At 52.6% G+C, this 14,789-nt stretch overlaps 1 protein-coding gene across 1 annotated transcript; it reads right to left on the reverse strand.

Annotated features, from left to right (window-relative positions):
• Positions 1–7,014: 7,014 nt before the first annotated feature.
• Positions 7,015–14,638, reverse strand: Pdcd1 (programmed cell death 1). The gene is made up of 5 exons (XM_010606673.2): positions 14,547–14,638; positions 8,793–9,140; positions 8,374–8,535; positions 7,671–7,705; positions 7,015–7,273 (listed from the first exon to the last, which is right to left on the reverse strand). Exons 1-5 carry the CDS (start codon positions 14,620–14,622, stop codon positions 7,040–7,042), a joined length of 855 nt encoding a protein of 284 aa, XP_010604975.1. The 5' UTR covers positions 14,623–14,638; the 3' UTR covers positions 7,015–7,039.
• Between the last annotated feature and the right edge of the window lie 151 nt (positions 14,639–14,789).

A 14,789-nucleotide genomic window follows, 5' to 3' on the forward strand; every position in this document is an offset into this window, starting at 1 on the left:
AATCAAAGACAGGCTTATAGAGAAATACATACCTTAAAATGTATATATTAGAGAAAAGAGGGAGCAACCCACTTCCCAGTCCCCCTTCTGCCTCTCTTAGACAGAAGCTATCATTTTTCTCAATGAAATTTTCATGCTCTTAAAAAGAAAAGAAAAAAAGAAGAAGACTGGTAATCTTTGATCTCAGGAAAATTATAAGAAAGACAGAAAGTTAAATCCAAAGAAAGTAGAAGGAAGAGAATAATGAAATAATGACACTGGAAAATCATAGAGGAAATAAAGGCCAAAGTTAGTTTTCCAAAAAACTGATAAAATTGATAAGCATTTCATGAGGCTGCTCATGAAAACACACATATACACGTGGGCATGCACACACACACACACACCCTGAGCTAAGCAGGGCTTGGCAGTGCACATCTGTAATCCCAGCACTCTGCGGGGCGGAGGCAGGAGGACTGCAAATTTGAGCCCAGCTTGAACAACTCAGTGACTCAGTGAGATCTTGACTCAAAATAAAAAACAAAAAGGGGAGAGATGTAGCTCAGTGCAAAGGCCTTGAGTTCCAATCCCAGTACCAAAAAACAAAAACAAAACCCCAGTTTCAGGAATGTGAAAGCATGTACAGATAGTTAAAGATTTCAAAAAGTCATCATGAGTATCTTTATGTCATTTAGATGAAATGGACAATTCTTAGAAAATATGACTTACTAAAACTGATACAAGGACCAGGGATTTAGTCCAGTGTTTCTGCTGCCTGCCTTGCAAGCTCAAGGACCCCAAGTTCGATCCCCTGTACCAACAAAATAAAACAAAACAAAAAAAAAACCTGATATAATATGAAACAGAAAAACTAAGAATCTTAAAGAAATTGAATCCATGATTTAAAATCTGAAAACCTCAGGTCTAGACAGCTTTCCCAGTGAACTCGGTTCAGCACTGTGGGGCAAAATCCCATACGATGTGTTGTGAGGACAGCAGCGGGCCCTTGCCATTTGCAGGCTCCCTGTACCCTTGGTCCTCTCCTGCCTATGCTTTGGGGCAGTGCACATTCTTCCCCTGGGAGAAGAGAGAGCTGGGGATATTAGATATGCAGGGGAGAAAGGGCCTGCTCCCTGGAAGAAAATGCTGAGAAAAGTTCACATACATGTTGCTTTTAAGAGAGTGAGAAGACAAACCACAGACTGCGAGAAAATCTTTGGAAAATCTGTGTCTGATAAAGGACTGGTATCCAAAATACTCAGAGATCTAAAAACAACAACAAAATAAAACAAAACAAAAAATACCTTAACAATGAGAAGATAAGCAATCGATTAAGAAATGGACACAAGCTCCAAGCAGACTTCACCAATGAGGATGCACAGATGATCAGTGCAAGTGTAGGTATCGTGTGTTACTGGGGAAAAGCTCATTGGAGCATTTGGAACAGCCTGAGGCCAGAGACTGGACCACACCAGGTACCGGGGGCTGCTGGTGGGTCAGGTGCAGGCAGGTGCCTTGGTGGGCAGTAGCAGCTTCTTAGAAACTAAACTCATTTTGACCATAAAACTTGGCAATTGCATTCTTCAGATTTACCCAAATGAACTGAAACTTAAATCCATGTGAGACTTGCATGTGACATTTATAGCAGCTTTCTTCATAATTGATGACAAGTGGAATCAACCAAGTTGTCCATCAGAAGCCAAGTATAAACTAGTGCAACTGGACAGTGGAATATTGGGCAAACTTAAATAGGGACTGTCAAGCCATAAAAAGACAGGGAGGAAATTTAAGTGTATATTACTAAGCGAAAGAAGCCACCTGAAACACATGATTCCGACTGCGTGACATTTTTGGAAGAGGCAAGGATTGAGTCTCAGGGAAGGGGAAGGTAAGAGGTTGGAGGGCTGTGAAACTGCTCTGTCCCACATGGCAAAATCCCTATCATCACAGTCTACCACGGCTGGCAGTATGGGCCCCTTGGCTGCTGCCAAAGCCCTGCACTGGACCCAGGCTCCTCATCTACATGTGTGTCTGGGGGTAGGGATGAGGATGTCTGTGTCCTTTTCAGCAAACCCAACACTACTTTATAAAATAAAGCCTATTAGTTGAAAGTACAACTGTGAAACCTCTACAAGTAAGAAAAGGGGAAGTGGATGACAATATTTGCATGATCTTGAGACCATCTGAATGGCTATGGCCTCGTGACAGGTGACCAGCATGGGGCCTGGGCTGAGGGCAGGTTGCTCTGGTACCACACCGCCTGATGCGAGCCCATGGCTGTGCCCAGGAACCCATGTGGTCACTCAGCCGATGACTGAGTGAAGTGGATGAACCCACAGTAAGGGGTCCATTGGATCCACTCATGGAAGCCACCTGTCCTTGCACCCAGTCCAGGGTCATCCTTGTGGACTCCACCTGGCCTACAACTTGACTCTTCATCTTGTAACCCTGAAACTTTGTTCCTGGTAAATACGAACACTCCACCCACTGTCCAGCTCCAGGCACCACCATTCTGCTCCTATCTGATTTTGACTGAAGTGCTTTGTGGGTCTTGTGTGGGACAATCACAGTGTCTTTTTGTGACCGGCTTAGTCCACTCCACATCCTGTCCCCAGGGGCCATCCATGCTGTAGCAGAATCCTCCCTTTTCAGGGCTGATCCATGTTCCTTTGCTCATGTGCGTGGACTGCATGTGTTTGTCTCCTCACCCACTGACAGATGCTGGGGCTGTTGTGAGTAAAGCTATGAATGCAGGAGCACAACTTCATTCCTTCCCATGGCTGAACAATATTCCATGCACATGATAGTTTATTTTTGGACTTAAATTGAAATAAGAACCCAAGAATCAGAAGTAATCACAGACGTATGACCACATGGAGGGTGGGGTGGTTTCACACTTGTGCAGCTCCCTGCAGCCAACACTTTGGGCCACTTTGCCTAAGGACCCCCCCACCCCAGCCATGAGTAGGCAGTTGGATTGGGGCCAGAGGACATAAGGAAAAGCTCAGGGCCATCTGCAAGAGAACCAGACAATGATGGGGCAGGAGCCATGGCTGAGCAGCCTCTATTACCCCTTGGAGGACACTCCACACCCGACCCTCTGCAGAAACAGGGCAGGGGACAGAGGGATCCCTACACTTGGCAGAGCCCCCCCCCACCCCCGCAGAGGCCCTGGAACCCTGGGGTGAGGCTGCTTTCCATTAGGAGGCTTGGCTCCCCTCAAACCCACAGGTCGGAGTTGTGGCCACACCAGGCCCTACTGCAACCACAGTCCCTGCTGGAGCGAGGCACCCAGGGTAGTGGGGGAGCAGCGTGGGAAGATGTGGAAGCAGGTCCCCACCAGGGCCATGCATGAACAAGCGCCCGGGCAGAGTGAGGGAATGGAAAAAATGAGTGTGAGGCGGCGGCTGCTTTACGGGAAGGCTGATGCAAAGTGCTGACTGGCCCGCGCCACTTTCTCAGTTCTTATCTGAGCCACTGCCACCAGCTGGTGGCCTGGCCCGCCAGCAACACGAGTGAGTGGTGGGTGGCTCCGAGACCACTTCCTCCCCTCCCGCCTTGCCTTTTCTGTTGAGTATCGATTTGAACTCATGTTCTTTTAAACACAAAGTGTATTAAGCAATTAATTTTTTTTTTTTTGTGTGTGTGTGTGTAGTTCTGGGGATTTAACTCAGAGCCTTTGCACTGAACTACATTCACAACCTGTTTTTTTTTTTTTTTTAATTACACTTTGAGATAAATCACTAAGTTGCCCAGGCTAGGCTCAGATTTTCCATCTCCTGTCTCAGGCTCCCAGAGAGCTGCGATTGTAGCCATGTACTACTATGCCTGCCCAACAATTTTGGCATTTTTTGATGTTCAGATACCCTTGGCTTTTTGACATGACCCCACTTGTGTCCCTGTCCTGGGGATGCTGAGCTGCCCCTGCCACATCTCCCTGCCCAGGTCCAGAGTGGCCTGGTTCCACTATCAGGCCAGGTGCTCCACAATACAGGGTTCCCAGCTGATGGGGACTTGGGCCAGCTGTGCATGAGTGACTCTGCTCTGGCAAACCCAGTGCAGTGAATCTCTGTGAGCCCTTTCACTTCACAGTGCTACCAGGGATGTGTTTCTATGAGACAGATGTGGCTTCAGCTTGTGGCTGGCTGTCCCCTACAACATTGACAATAGCTCTTGTCCCTTCCAGACTTCTGCCAGTCTGCTAGGAGCAGTTTTTGTTTCTATTTTCCTTACTGTTTTCATAAACAGCTAAGTTATATAGAAATTAACAGGCAGTGAGAGGGACCAGGCCCTCAGTGGAGTCAGTGCAGGAGATGAGTTACATCCAAATTGTGGCTAGAAACAAATTGGAAGAGAGCCAGTCCTACAAGCCTCCCTGGAAGACAGAAGCTTGTGATCGAACTGGTCCAAGGATCCCAGATAAAGTGTCCAAAGGTGCACGACTAGAACACTCTGACCCATATTCCCATCCTTTCTCTGGAATGCCATTGTTCTTACTCCACTAGAAGTTATAGATAAACTGAAGTTAGTCACGCCCACTATATACCCTTGCTATGTGCTTTGTTTCCGTACTGAACCAATATCAGCGAAACCACTATTCTTATAATCCTATAAGTTGGTTGTATTTGACTTATAGTTAGTCAGGTTGTGATTTTGTGTGTAAATTATCCCTGGACAAAGTCTCAGTGACAGCTCACTTTCAGGACCTCTCCTGTCCCTCAGAAGCTTTCTCTCATAAACCTCTCCTACTCTTAGCCTCGTTTGTTCTCATATCCATTTTTCAGTTGCTCGGAGAGTCATTTCCCTGTGACACTATGAGTAAAACTGGATGTCCTTCCACTACTTAGGGATTTCCATATAAACCTGTGTGCACACAGATAGGTATGCAACAGGCATGTACACATGTATTTACAGCTATATGAGCAACATGCACTCATATGTGCACACACATAAACATATGTGCAAACTCATAGGTATATAGGCAACATTGTATACACATGCACATGCAAGGTAGTTATGCAACACACATGCACACATGTATGCACACTGATATTATGCAACATGCGCACACATATATAGAGATGCTGCAGTTCCAAGCCAGGCTTTAATCCCAGCACTCTGGGAAGCTGAGGCAGGAGGATCAGAAGTTAGAGCTCAGCCTGGATAACTTAGTGAGATTCTGTCTCAAAATAAAAATTAAAAAAGGATTGGTGATGTAGCTCTGTGAAGGGCCTGGGTTCATTCAATCCCCAGTACTGTACAGCAAACAAACAAGTTATAGTTCCAGAAATGTGAGTTTATTGGGATGATGTTGAATCTATAGTGAGCAGGAAGAAATGTCTTAAGCACAGAGACATTAGTGTGAATCCCCATTTGTCCTTTGGGTCAGTTGTGCCTTTGTCTGATGTCTCTCCAGCAGTTCCATCCCACCCAGGGCTGCTGAGGCAGGGTATACTGACTCAGCCCAGGGCAGCCTTTGTTTCAGGACCCTGGGTTGACCAGGTTCTTGGCACTGGGTTTCTGCTTAGCTTCCTCGGGTTGCCCTCCTGAGCCCATACTATCTGAGAGCCCAGACTTTGCTCCCCCTGTGCCACCTTGGTGAGTGCCTACCTTGGCTTTTTTTCCTGTCCAGGATGTGCTCAGAGGGGGGCAGTTGTAGCAGGAGTATCTGCCTGGCACTGTTGTGGGCAGTCAAGACCCTGGTGCGAGGTGGTGGATTTGGAGCATGTGTACCCATTGAGGGAAGACTGCAGAGGCCACAGACCCTCACCATGGCTTGGAGCAGCCCACCCACTGTGTAGTGATGGCTCATGTTAGGCACACCCTGCCCACCCTGACTCCTAGGTAGGGGCATAGCAGCAAGTATACAGGCATATGCTTGAGGATACTTGGAGACACATGTGGACACCTGTACTGACTGAGGACGGCAGGGGCTGGGTGATGGATCATGGGGCTCCTAGCTGACTTAGCTAATTTCCCAGTTCATCCTTAGGCCCAGCAGCTTTCCTCTGCCAGGCCCTTCCACTGTACCTTCCTGTCTTGAAGTCAACTGACCATGGGCTCAAACTTCTAGAAAATCTGAGACAAAATAAGCTTCTCTTCTTTTAAGCTATGCATGTTGGGTGTTTTGTCTCAGCAATGAGGAAAGGGACTACAGCAGGTTACCTCCCTAGTGCAGTGAGGTTTCCCATACCTGAGGCTATGTGAATGCAGAGATGGAGCGCTGGGGAATATGCCTGCCTTGGGACACCACACATCCCTCCCTGAGCCTCAGATCAGCTCTGCATGGCCTGCAGGCACAGGACAGGATTCAAAAAGCTTTCATCATTGTTTAATTATAACTACACAGAACCAAAGGGAAAGGGCTCCTGGCCCTCATTATACAATTTTGTTCACCCTGGGCAGAAGTCTGGCCAGGCTTCTTTAATACTGAAGGGGGACAACGCCCGCGCTGCCCCAGCCCTGTCTGGAACCTCCCTTCCCCATGGCTGGGTGGGTCCCTGTCCTGCACCCTAGCGTGGGTGGGCAGGGCTTGGCTGAGATGTGTCCTTGGGGTCAGGCAGGTTAGAGGCTGCCTGTTCCCTTACATGCCTTGGGTTCTCTCTGCAGAGAGGCCTGAGGAGATGCCCACTGCAGCCAGAGGTTCTTCCTTCTTTTGTGGAAACTTCTTCAGGCCTGGGTGGGCATGAGGATCCCTGGGCAATTCCCATGTGATCTTGCCCCAACAAGGTCACCTGTGGGCACCCCCAAGCCAGAGTTCCTGGAGCCCACAGGGATAGTGCTCAAACCCTGGGCCAAGCACAACCATGGCACTTAGAAGCTCAAGTCCAGCCAGCTCTGTTCCAACCAGGATAACACCCACGACTGTACCCACCCTCCATGCCAGGGAGAGGGATGTGGTTGCTCCAGCTGGTGGTGAGCACTGAGAGGTGTGTCCTGGGTGGCACTGGCACAGGAGCAAAGCTGTCACTGCTCAGCATCCTGCATGCCCTACACCTGACTGCCCTGCCCTGGGCTCTCTGTGGAGGGCCTGTGGGACATGGGGTTCTGAGGAAGCCAGTCAGAGGGGCCAGGAGCAGTGTCCGTCCTGCTGCTTTGGAGGCTGGAGGGCCTGGAGGTCATTGGCAGAGCCCCTGCGGCCTGGAGATGAGGCACCTAGCCCTTCAGGGAAGACAATGGTGGCATACTCTGTGTGCACACAGGAAGCAGGGGATTCTGGGGTCTTCTCTCGGCCCTGGAAGTCCAGAACCCCATAGTCCATTGTGAAGATGGGCACTTCCGAGGGATCTTCCTTCTTTAGGGAGAGAGGGATGTTGGTGCAGAGCCCCAGATGTGGCCAGTCCCCCTGGTCCCAACATCCTGTCCCTTTTCCCCTTTCTAGGAGCAGCTGCTGAACCCTGGGCATGATGGCTGTCCCCTTGCTGCCCCTGTGACCAGGGACACAGCCCCTCCTCTCTGGCTCAGTGTCCCCCACTAAACTGTCCTGCAGTTTTGCAGATTTAGGATTCCAGAATGTGTGTTTTTTAGTTTTCTGCTGCGTGGCACAGGATGAGTGACCTCATGGTACTCAGGCTACAGGCCTTGGGGCCACGTTGGTGGGGGGTAACCAACACTCTGCTCTGGAGTCCCCTGCAGGGCTGGGTGGGAGCTGTGAGAATGAGGGTGCATGCGTTGGGAGGGGCTGGACTCACCAGGGGCTGCTCCTTGCTCCTAGCTCCTTCGGCCTCTGCAGAGAAGCACATTTGGAATCAAGTGGTAGACACCAGCCCTTCTCCCAGGAGAGGGTCTTAGCTGGGGTCCCCATCTGGGTAGGGCAGCCGGGGTTCCATTATCTGGGTCTGGGGTTTTCAGGTCTGGAGGGGGTGGTTCTTGGGGAGGGGTGCCATGTCTTCTTCAGATCACAAGATTCTCAGAGAGCAATGGGAACCTCAGTTGGACCAAGATTGCCACTCCTGTGCCTGCTGCAGGGACACACCCCTGTGCTCTAGGTACTATGCATGTGATATGAGGCAACCTGTGTGTGTGTGTGTGTGTGTGTGTGTGTGTGTGTGTAGTGACAGAGCCCACCATGGTGGTCTGGGTGTGTGTGGTGACACAGTTTCTCATGGGGTCAGAGAATGTGTATGGGGTGTGGTGAAACAGGCCTTGATGAGGGTAGGAGAATATATGGGGTTTGGTGACACAAAACTTCATGGTGGTCAAGTATTTGTGTGCAATGTGTGGTGACAAAGGACCTCACGGTAGTCAGGGTGTGTGTATGAGGTGCAGTAACACAGGCGCACATGGTCAGCTATGTGGCTTTATAAGAGGAAATATCGGGTGTTGGGCAAGAAGCAGATGACGTGACCTGGGGTCTGAGGCCTAGGGGAAGTGGCATATCTTTAACAAACTTACCTGGCACGGCCCTGGAGCATACAGCAGCCAGAACCCAGGCCAGCAGCAACAGTACAGGCACGCCCACTAGGACACTCATGACCCCAACAACCAGGCCTTGAAGGTCTCCCACTGGCCTAGGCGAGGGGCTGGGGTGCGCTGTGGGTGACTCCAGGATTCTCTCTGGGGACCCCAAAGACAGGAGTCAGGGATTGTGGTAAGGGACTCTGCAGTATGTCTCCACACTCAGGGGCACTCACCTTGTCTTCTCCAAGGGCCAAGGGCTGTACCTGTTGGGCCTGTAGTGACTGGCCCCTGTCCTGTAGTTGGGAAGAGGGCCAGGCACAGCAGGCACAGAGGTGCCCACGTTGTCCTCTCCTACCCTCCCCTCCCTCCATCAGCTGGGCTGAGGGCTTCCCAGGTAAGAGGCCCTGCCCCACCTGTCACTGTGAGCTCTGCCCGGCAGCTCTCTCTGATCTCCGCCATGGGCTGCAGTGAGATGGCCCCACACAGGTAGATGCCGCTGTCATTGCGCTGCACGGAGTGGACACTCATCTGGAAGCTGTGCCCATCTGGCAACTGGGCCACTTGGAAGCGTGGGTCCAGGTTGCTCTCCCTGGGGAAGGCGGCCAGCTTGTCGGTCTGGTTACTGGGGCTCAGCCGGTACCAGTTCAGCACGAAGTGCTCTGATGAGTTGGAGAAACTGCAGGTGAAGGTGGCATTGGCACCCTCGGGCACTGAGAGCTGTGCCGGGGAGAAGGAAGGGCTGCAGGACCTGTTGGGGGGCTCTGAGAAGGACAGCAAGAGAGTGGCTATGAGGAAGGGGCCAGCAGCCAGGCAGTCCCTGCACCTGCTGCCAGGGTGGGGTGCTCACCCCATGGAAACTCCTTTCTTTGACTTTGTTGACTGTTCCAGCCCTTACCCAGGGCCAATGTTGCCCTGAGGATCTCAGCCCCCTTCCCGGTTGACCCCAGATTGCTGCTCCCAGGCAGGCTGTACACCTCCCAGGCAGGCACAAGTCCTTGTGTGATCCTCGTGTAGCCTGACCGGATGCTGTCTGCCCTTGTGGGGAATGATCATCAGGAAGCAGGCCAGGTAGGTGGGGTAGTGGGATCCTCAGCAGGATCGGGGAGACTCACATGGACAGTGTGGTCCTGAGGGAAGCATAGGGCCTGTGTCGTCCAGAAGGACCTAGGACTGGAGGGCACAGCAGGGAGCACAGAGGCCAGCCAGGCCACTGCTCCACAGGGGACAGAACAGAACTCACGCCCCTGCCTTTCAGGGCCATGGCAACCAGGGCTCTGCTGGGCACTGTGCTCCCCAGCTCAGCTCAGGCCCAGCTCCCTGATACATGAGTGCTTACAGATATCCTGCACTTCTACACAATCTCCATGCTCAGAACCCCTAGTGGCGGACCCTTTGCACACTGGATGTCAGGGCCCAGGGTCTAGAGCAGGTGACCTTGAGACCTGCTGCACGTGGCTTTACCCCACAGTGAATGTCTCCATGGGATTAGCACTCCAGCAGCTGCACCTGAGGTCTCCCATGTCACATGGAAAACTGAAGCTGTTCCCAACCCCACTGGGTGGCCATAGAGCAGCAATCCTCCTGCACATTAGCAGCATCCATCCTAGGATGCAGTGCATGGCTGTCATTTGTGTCCCTTTCTGTGTCTTCCCCCTATGTCCACTCTACACCTCCCTCCTCTCTTCCCTTGCTATTTGGCTCAGCTCCAACCTGGCTGACAGTATTGGTTAAGCTTGGCTTCCCACACAGGGATGGGAGCCAGGCTGTGGTTGCCATGTCTACGGGTCCTCTTCCAGGGACAGTGGGACCTCTGGGGGCAGCTCGAGAACTGGTCTCACAATGGGACATGGATGTTTGAGACCAGCGACCCTGTTCAAGAGGGAAGTGGCTATTTGGAAGGATCTGTCCATGGTGGGGCAGGGTATGGGGGACGCCAGGTGGCAGGTGTGCTACAGAAGAGATGCCACAGGGCTAGGGATTCAGCTCAGTGGTTCTGCCACCTGCATTGCAAGCACAAGGTCCTGAATTTGATACCAGGTACAAAAAATAAGAAAGAAAGAAAGAAAGAAAGAAAGAAAGAAAGAGATGCCTCACTCACCCAGCTTAGTCCCCCTCCCTCCTGCCCAACCTGCCTGCTATGGACAGACAGGGACCAGAGAGCCCGTACAGGGGTTGTCTCCTCTAGTAAGTCCCTCCTGCCTTAAAGGCAACACAGACACCACAGGCCACAGCAGGCCTTTCCTCCACTTTGACTGTCCAACCACACACAGCTAGTAGGTCACGACATACTGTCCAGCACGTCACACTGGGAATTTCCCTAGACAGTGCCAGTAGGCATCTTTTTCACATAGTCATTCAAGAAATATAGAAGTTTTTATTTTATTTTATTTTTTTGTACTGGGAATCAAACTCAGGACCTTGCCCTTGTGAGGCAGGCAGCGGCACCACTGAGGTAAATTCCTGACCCTAGAAGCTTTTTTAATGAAAACCTCTAGTAGCCCAGGCTAGTGATACATGCCTACAATCCCAGCTACTCATGAGGCTGAGGCAAGGGAATCTCAAGTTCAAGGTCTGTTGTAAAGTGCTTGCCTAACATGTTTGAGGCCTCAAGTTCTACTCCTAGCAGGTCATGAAGGGGCCAAATCTAGCCAGGTATGGTGGCACAACCTATAATCCCAGCACTTGGAAGGTAGAGACAAATGAGGAGTTTTGGGTCAGCCTGGTCTACCTAGTGAGTTTAAGGCCAGCCTATACTACAAAACAAGACCCTGTCTCAAAAAAGCCAAAAAAAAAAAAAAAATCCAAGTCATAGTGGCCAGCCATAGTACACACTGGGGCCTTGGGATACAAGGATGCCTGGATGGATTGGTATCACCCTGTTTGGGTCCTTGCAATGGCTGCCACCCCCATCTCATGCCCTGTAAGGTGTAGAGGGAACCTGGACCCCAGGCTGAGTTCCCAGGCCAGGCTGGTAGCCCAGGGGTGGAAGGATGTGGGGCACAGGCAGTGGCATCCCTTCTCCTCATGGAGGATGGTCCTATAAGGGGCTCAGAGGCCAGGGCTCCTGAACCAGGATTCCACCACCCCCAGAATCCACTGTGGACTCTCAGAGCCATGCCTGGACTCCCTGGAGTCCACACCCTGGGCTACAGCATACTCGGTGCCTCTGGATCTGTTCTGTGACTACCTTGGCTCTGGGCCTGACACAACCCCTCCAGCAGAGGTCCATTGAAGGCTGTACCAGTGTGGCAACATCTGTGGTCCCCTCCTGTTGGGCCAGAAAACAGGGTCCCCTCCCAAGCTGTCCCAGTGACCCCTAGTCTGGATGTGCCACTCTGACCCCCAAGTCTACTGCCAGGCCCGGGCCTAACTGTCAGAGCCTCCAAAAAGATCCCCACACCCTCAGAATCAGATGACAGGAGAGGTCCTGGGGATCAGGCAGGAGCCCATCCCAGGGAGCCCCCTTCCCTCCTAAACAGGCTCTGCCCTCTGGGTAGGCTCTGGCTGACCGCTTAGTTCAGCTCACTTGGCCCTGGGGCTGGTCCTCACCCTGTCTTCCCATGGTTCTGGCCCTTGCCTCCCAGGCCTTAATGGTCACAGTTTGGTGGCCTCATCTGCTCCTGGGCTCTTCACTGTCCTCCTTACATGGGAACTTCTCTTGTGGGTCCAGGCCCAGCCCAGTCCTTTGCACTCATTTTTCTGTTTGAATCACTCTTTCACCTGGTGGGCCTCAAACCAGGACCCTGGTACCAAGGACCTCCTGGGGACCTCTTAGATTGAGCATCTAGTCATCCTCTAGCCCCTTGCCTGTTGGCTGAGAGTGGGGCTAGAACACAGTACTCGTACCCAGGGAGCCCAGCTTGGGGTCCCTGAGAGGACACTCACTTCCTGCTAACCCTGGCCTGTCCAACCCCAGCCCTGCCTAACTTGCCCAGAGCTCCCTCTGAGGCCAAGCTGTGGTTTAACGCTTTTCCAGGGTTCACTAGTCATGTGCTAGTAGTGTCCAGAAGTAGGCCCTTCCTTGGACTGCCAGCTTTTAGAATTCGAGTGGAACAAACTTTTGCTCTTCATATAATAGACCTGATATGTCCATTTGCAGCAACAGAAATAGACACAGCCAACCACCCACTCCAGGAAGCCTCCTGGCTTCTCAGCAGGTCAGGAGTCCACAGGAAAGTAACATTCAAAAGTGACTGCTGCCTGGTTCCTGGGGAAAGCAAAGTCTAGGCTGTTTCCATGACACTCTGCAGCCTTCCCTGGGAGCCATGGAAGGGGCTGACAAGAGAACATTGTGTTCCAGGCCAAGAAGGGGGGCAACCTCAGAGGCAACATCACAGAGGACATGTGTCACAGTGGCCACCCCACACCTAATTTTAGCAGAACCATCTAGGGGTGCTAAAAGCATTGCTAAGTGGTCTCTTGGGGTCCCTGGTGACTGGGCAGGTCTCTCACTCATTACCCCGTACCCAGTGTAGAGGAGCAGCCTAGCAGGGAGGACCAACTTGAGAGATGCTGCTGACTGGTGCAGGGCACCAGGGGACTTCATGGCTCTGGCTAGGAGAGGCCAGCACACAAGGGGTCAAACCATAGCCCCATGTGCAGTGATGGAGGGTGTGGGTGGAACTGTGTCCCCAGACTGGTGTAGGGGACCTGCACTCCAGAAGCTCAGGTCTCCCTGGCCTGAGATCAGCATGGCTGTGATGGACTTGTTCAGGAGGATATCACACTGGAGCAGGGAGGGTCCCTGTCCAAGAGGTCTGGTTCTCTTTTGGGAGGGGAGCACAGGTACATGCATGACCACATACACATTCATGAACACACACAGACATGCACACACACACACACACACACACACACACACACACACACACACACACACATATGAGGGTAGAGGTCAGGGAGATGCTGCTGCCAGCCAACAACTCCAAGGTGGCCTGCAGCACAGGGTGGACACCCTGACCTCAGACTTCCAGCCTCAGAATCCCACCCAGCGGCTGCAATGCAAGGCCCAGGTGCCACAGGGCCAGAGGCCCAAAACCACCCAGGGAGCTTCCTTCTGGACACACGCCAGGTCTCACTTCGTACCATTCCAAGGTGCTGGGTTTGGGGCACCTTACAAAATACACACAAAAGGGGGGCTGCCTACAGGGAGACCAAGATGAATATACTAGAAAATTAGGAAGGAAGACTGCAGGGACAAGAGGATCCCTGAAGCCAGGGTGGTGGGTTGGGGACAGGATGAGCAGGAAATCACTTTGCCAAGGGCCCCACTACCATGTGAACCCCACCCACAAAGCAGGAGCTGGGGGAGCCCAGACATCTGCCTTCTGGACTACCCTCCCAACAAGAACCCCCATGGGCCTTGGGACCACTGACTCTAGTCTGTGTCCTCCACAGGGCCCTGAGAGTGACCCAGGCTTTCCTCAAAGTACTAGCATGGAGGGGACAAGAAGGTTCCAGTGAGGAGGCATGAGGGTTATGCAGAGCATGAAAGGGCTGAGTCATGAAAGGGGTCAGCAACAGTGAGGGCTGGGGCCTTGGGACATGAGGACACTTGGATGGATAGGTGTCACTTTGTCTAGGTCCTTGCAGTAGCTGCCACCCTCTACATGTCCTGCCAGGCTCAGAGAGAACCTGGGCCCTTAGCTGAGTTCCCAGGCCAGGCTAGTGGTCCAGGGCAGAAGTATGAGGGGACACAGACAGGGAGGGTCTCTTCTCTTCCAGGTGGATGATCTTATAAGGAGCTTAGAGGCTAGGTCTCCTGAATTGAGGCCTTGCTGTCCCCAGAGCCTGCTATGGACCCCCAGAATTGTGCTTGGCCCCCTGGAGTCCATACCCTGGGTTACCCTTGTCACAGCTAACAGCAGCTGCCAGTCCTGCCAAGAGGCTGCCCCCATTCTAGGAAATCAGCGTAAACGGGATGACGAGGCCCATGAACAGTGAAGCTGGGGTTCTGATCTCAGAGAGGGCTGCCAGACACCCAGGACTAGCTCAGAGGGACAGAGCTCCTGCCTGCCTGAGAGCAAGGAGGGGCCCAATTGGAATCAGAGAGGATACCTGGCTGCCATAGCCACCCAGGATGGTCTGGGGTGGTGGGGACAGGTCCCCACTGACAAGAATGAGGGCCCTGACTTGCCCCAGCCTGGCCACGCCACGCGCCCACCTACCTAAGAGCCATCCTGGCCTCCAGCCCAGTTGTAGCACTCCCCAGGCGAGCAGCCAGGGCACCCGAGAGCCTCGCATGCCCAAGTGCCAGGCCGCACCTCCTGTCAGAGTCAACAGCCGACACCTCCTTGGCAGCGGAAAGGAAACTGTCCCAGGTCGAGCTGGAGGGAGGGGACCTGCCTTGGGCCCCCGCCCCCTCTTCCTCCACCTCCACGGGGGCGGGAAGAGCTGCTGGCAAGAGTGGG

The sequence above is a fragment of the Fukomys damarensis genome, unplaced genomic scaffold (assembly GCF_012274545.1).
Source record: "Fukomys damarensis isolate Sample0158 unplaced genomic scaffold, DMR_v1.0_HiC HiC_scaffold_16, whole genome shotgun sequence".
In the NCBI taxonomy this organism is placed as follows: domain Eukaryota; kingdom Metazoa; phylum Chordata; class Mammalia; order Rodentia; family Bathyergidae; genus Fukomys; species Fukomys damarensis.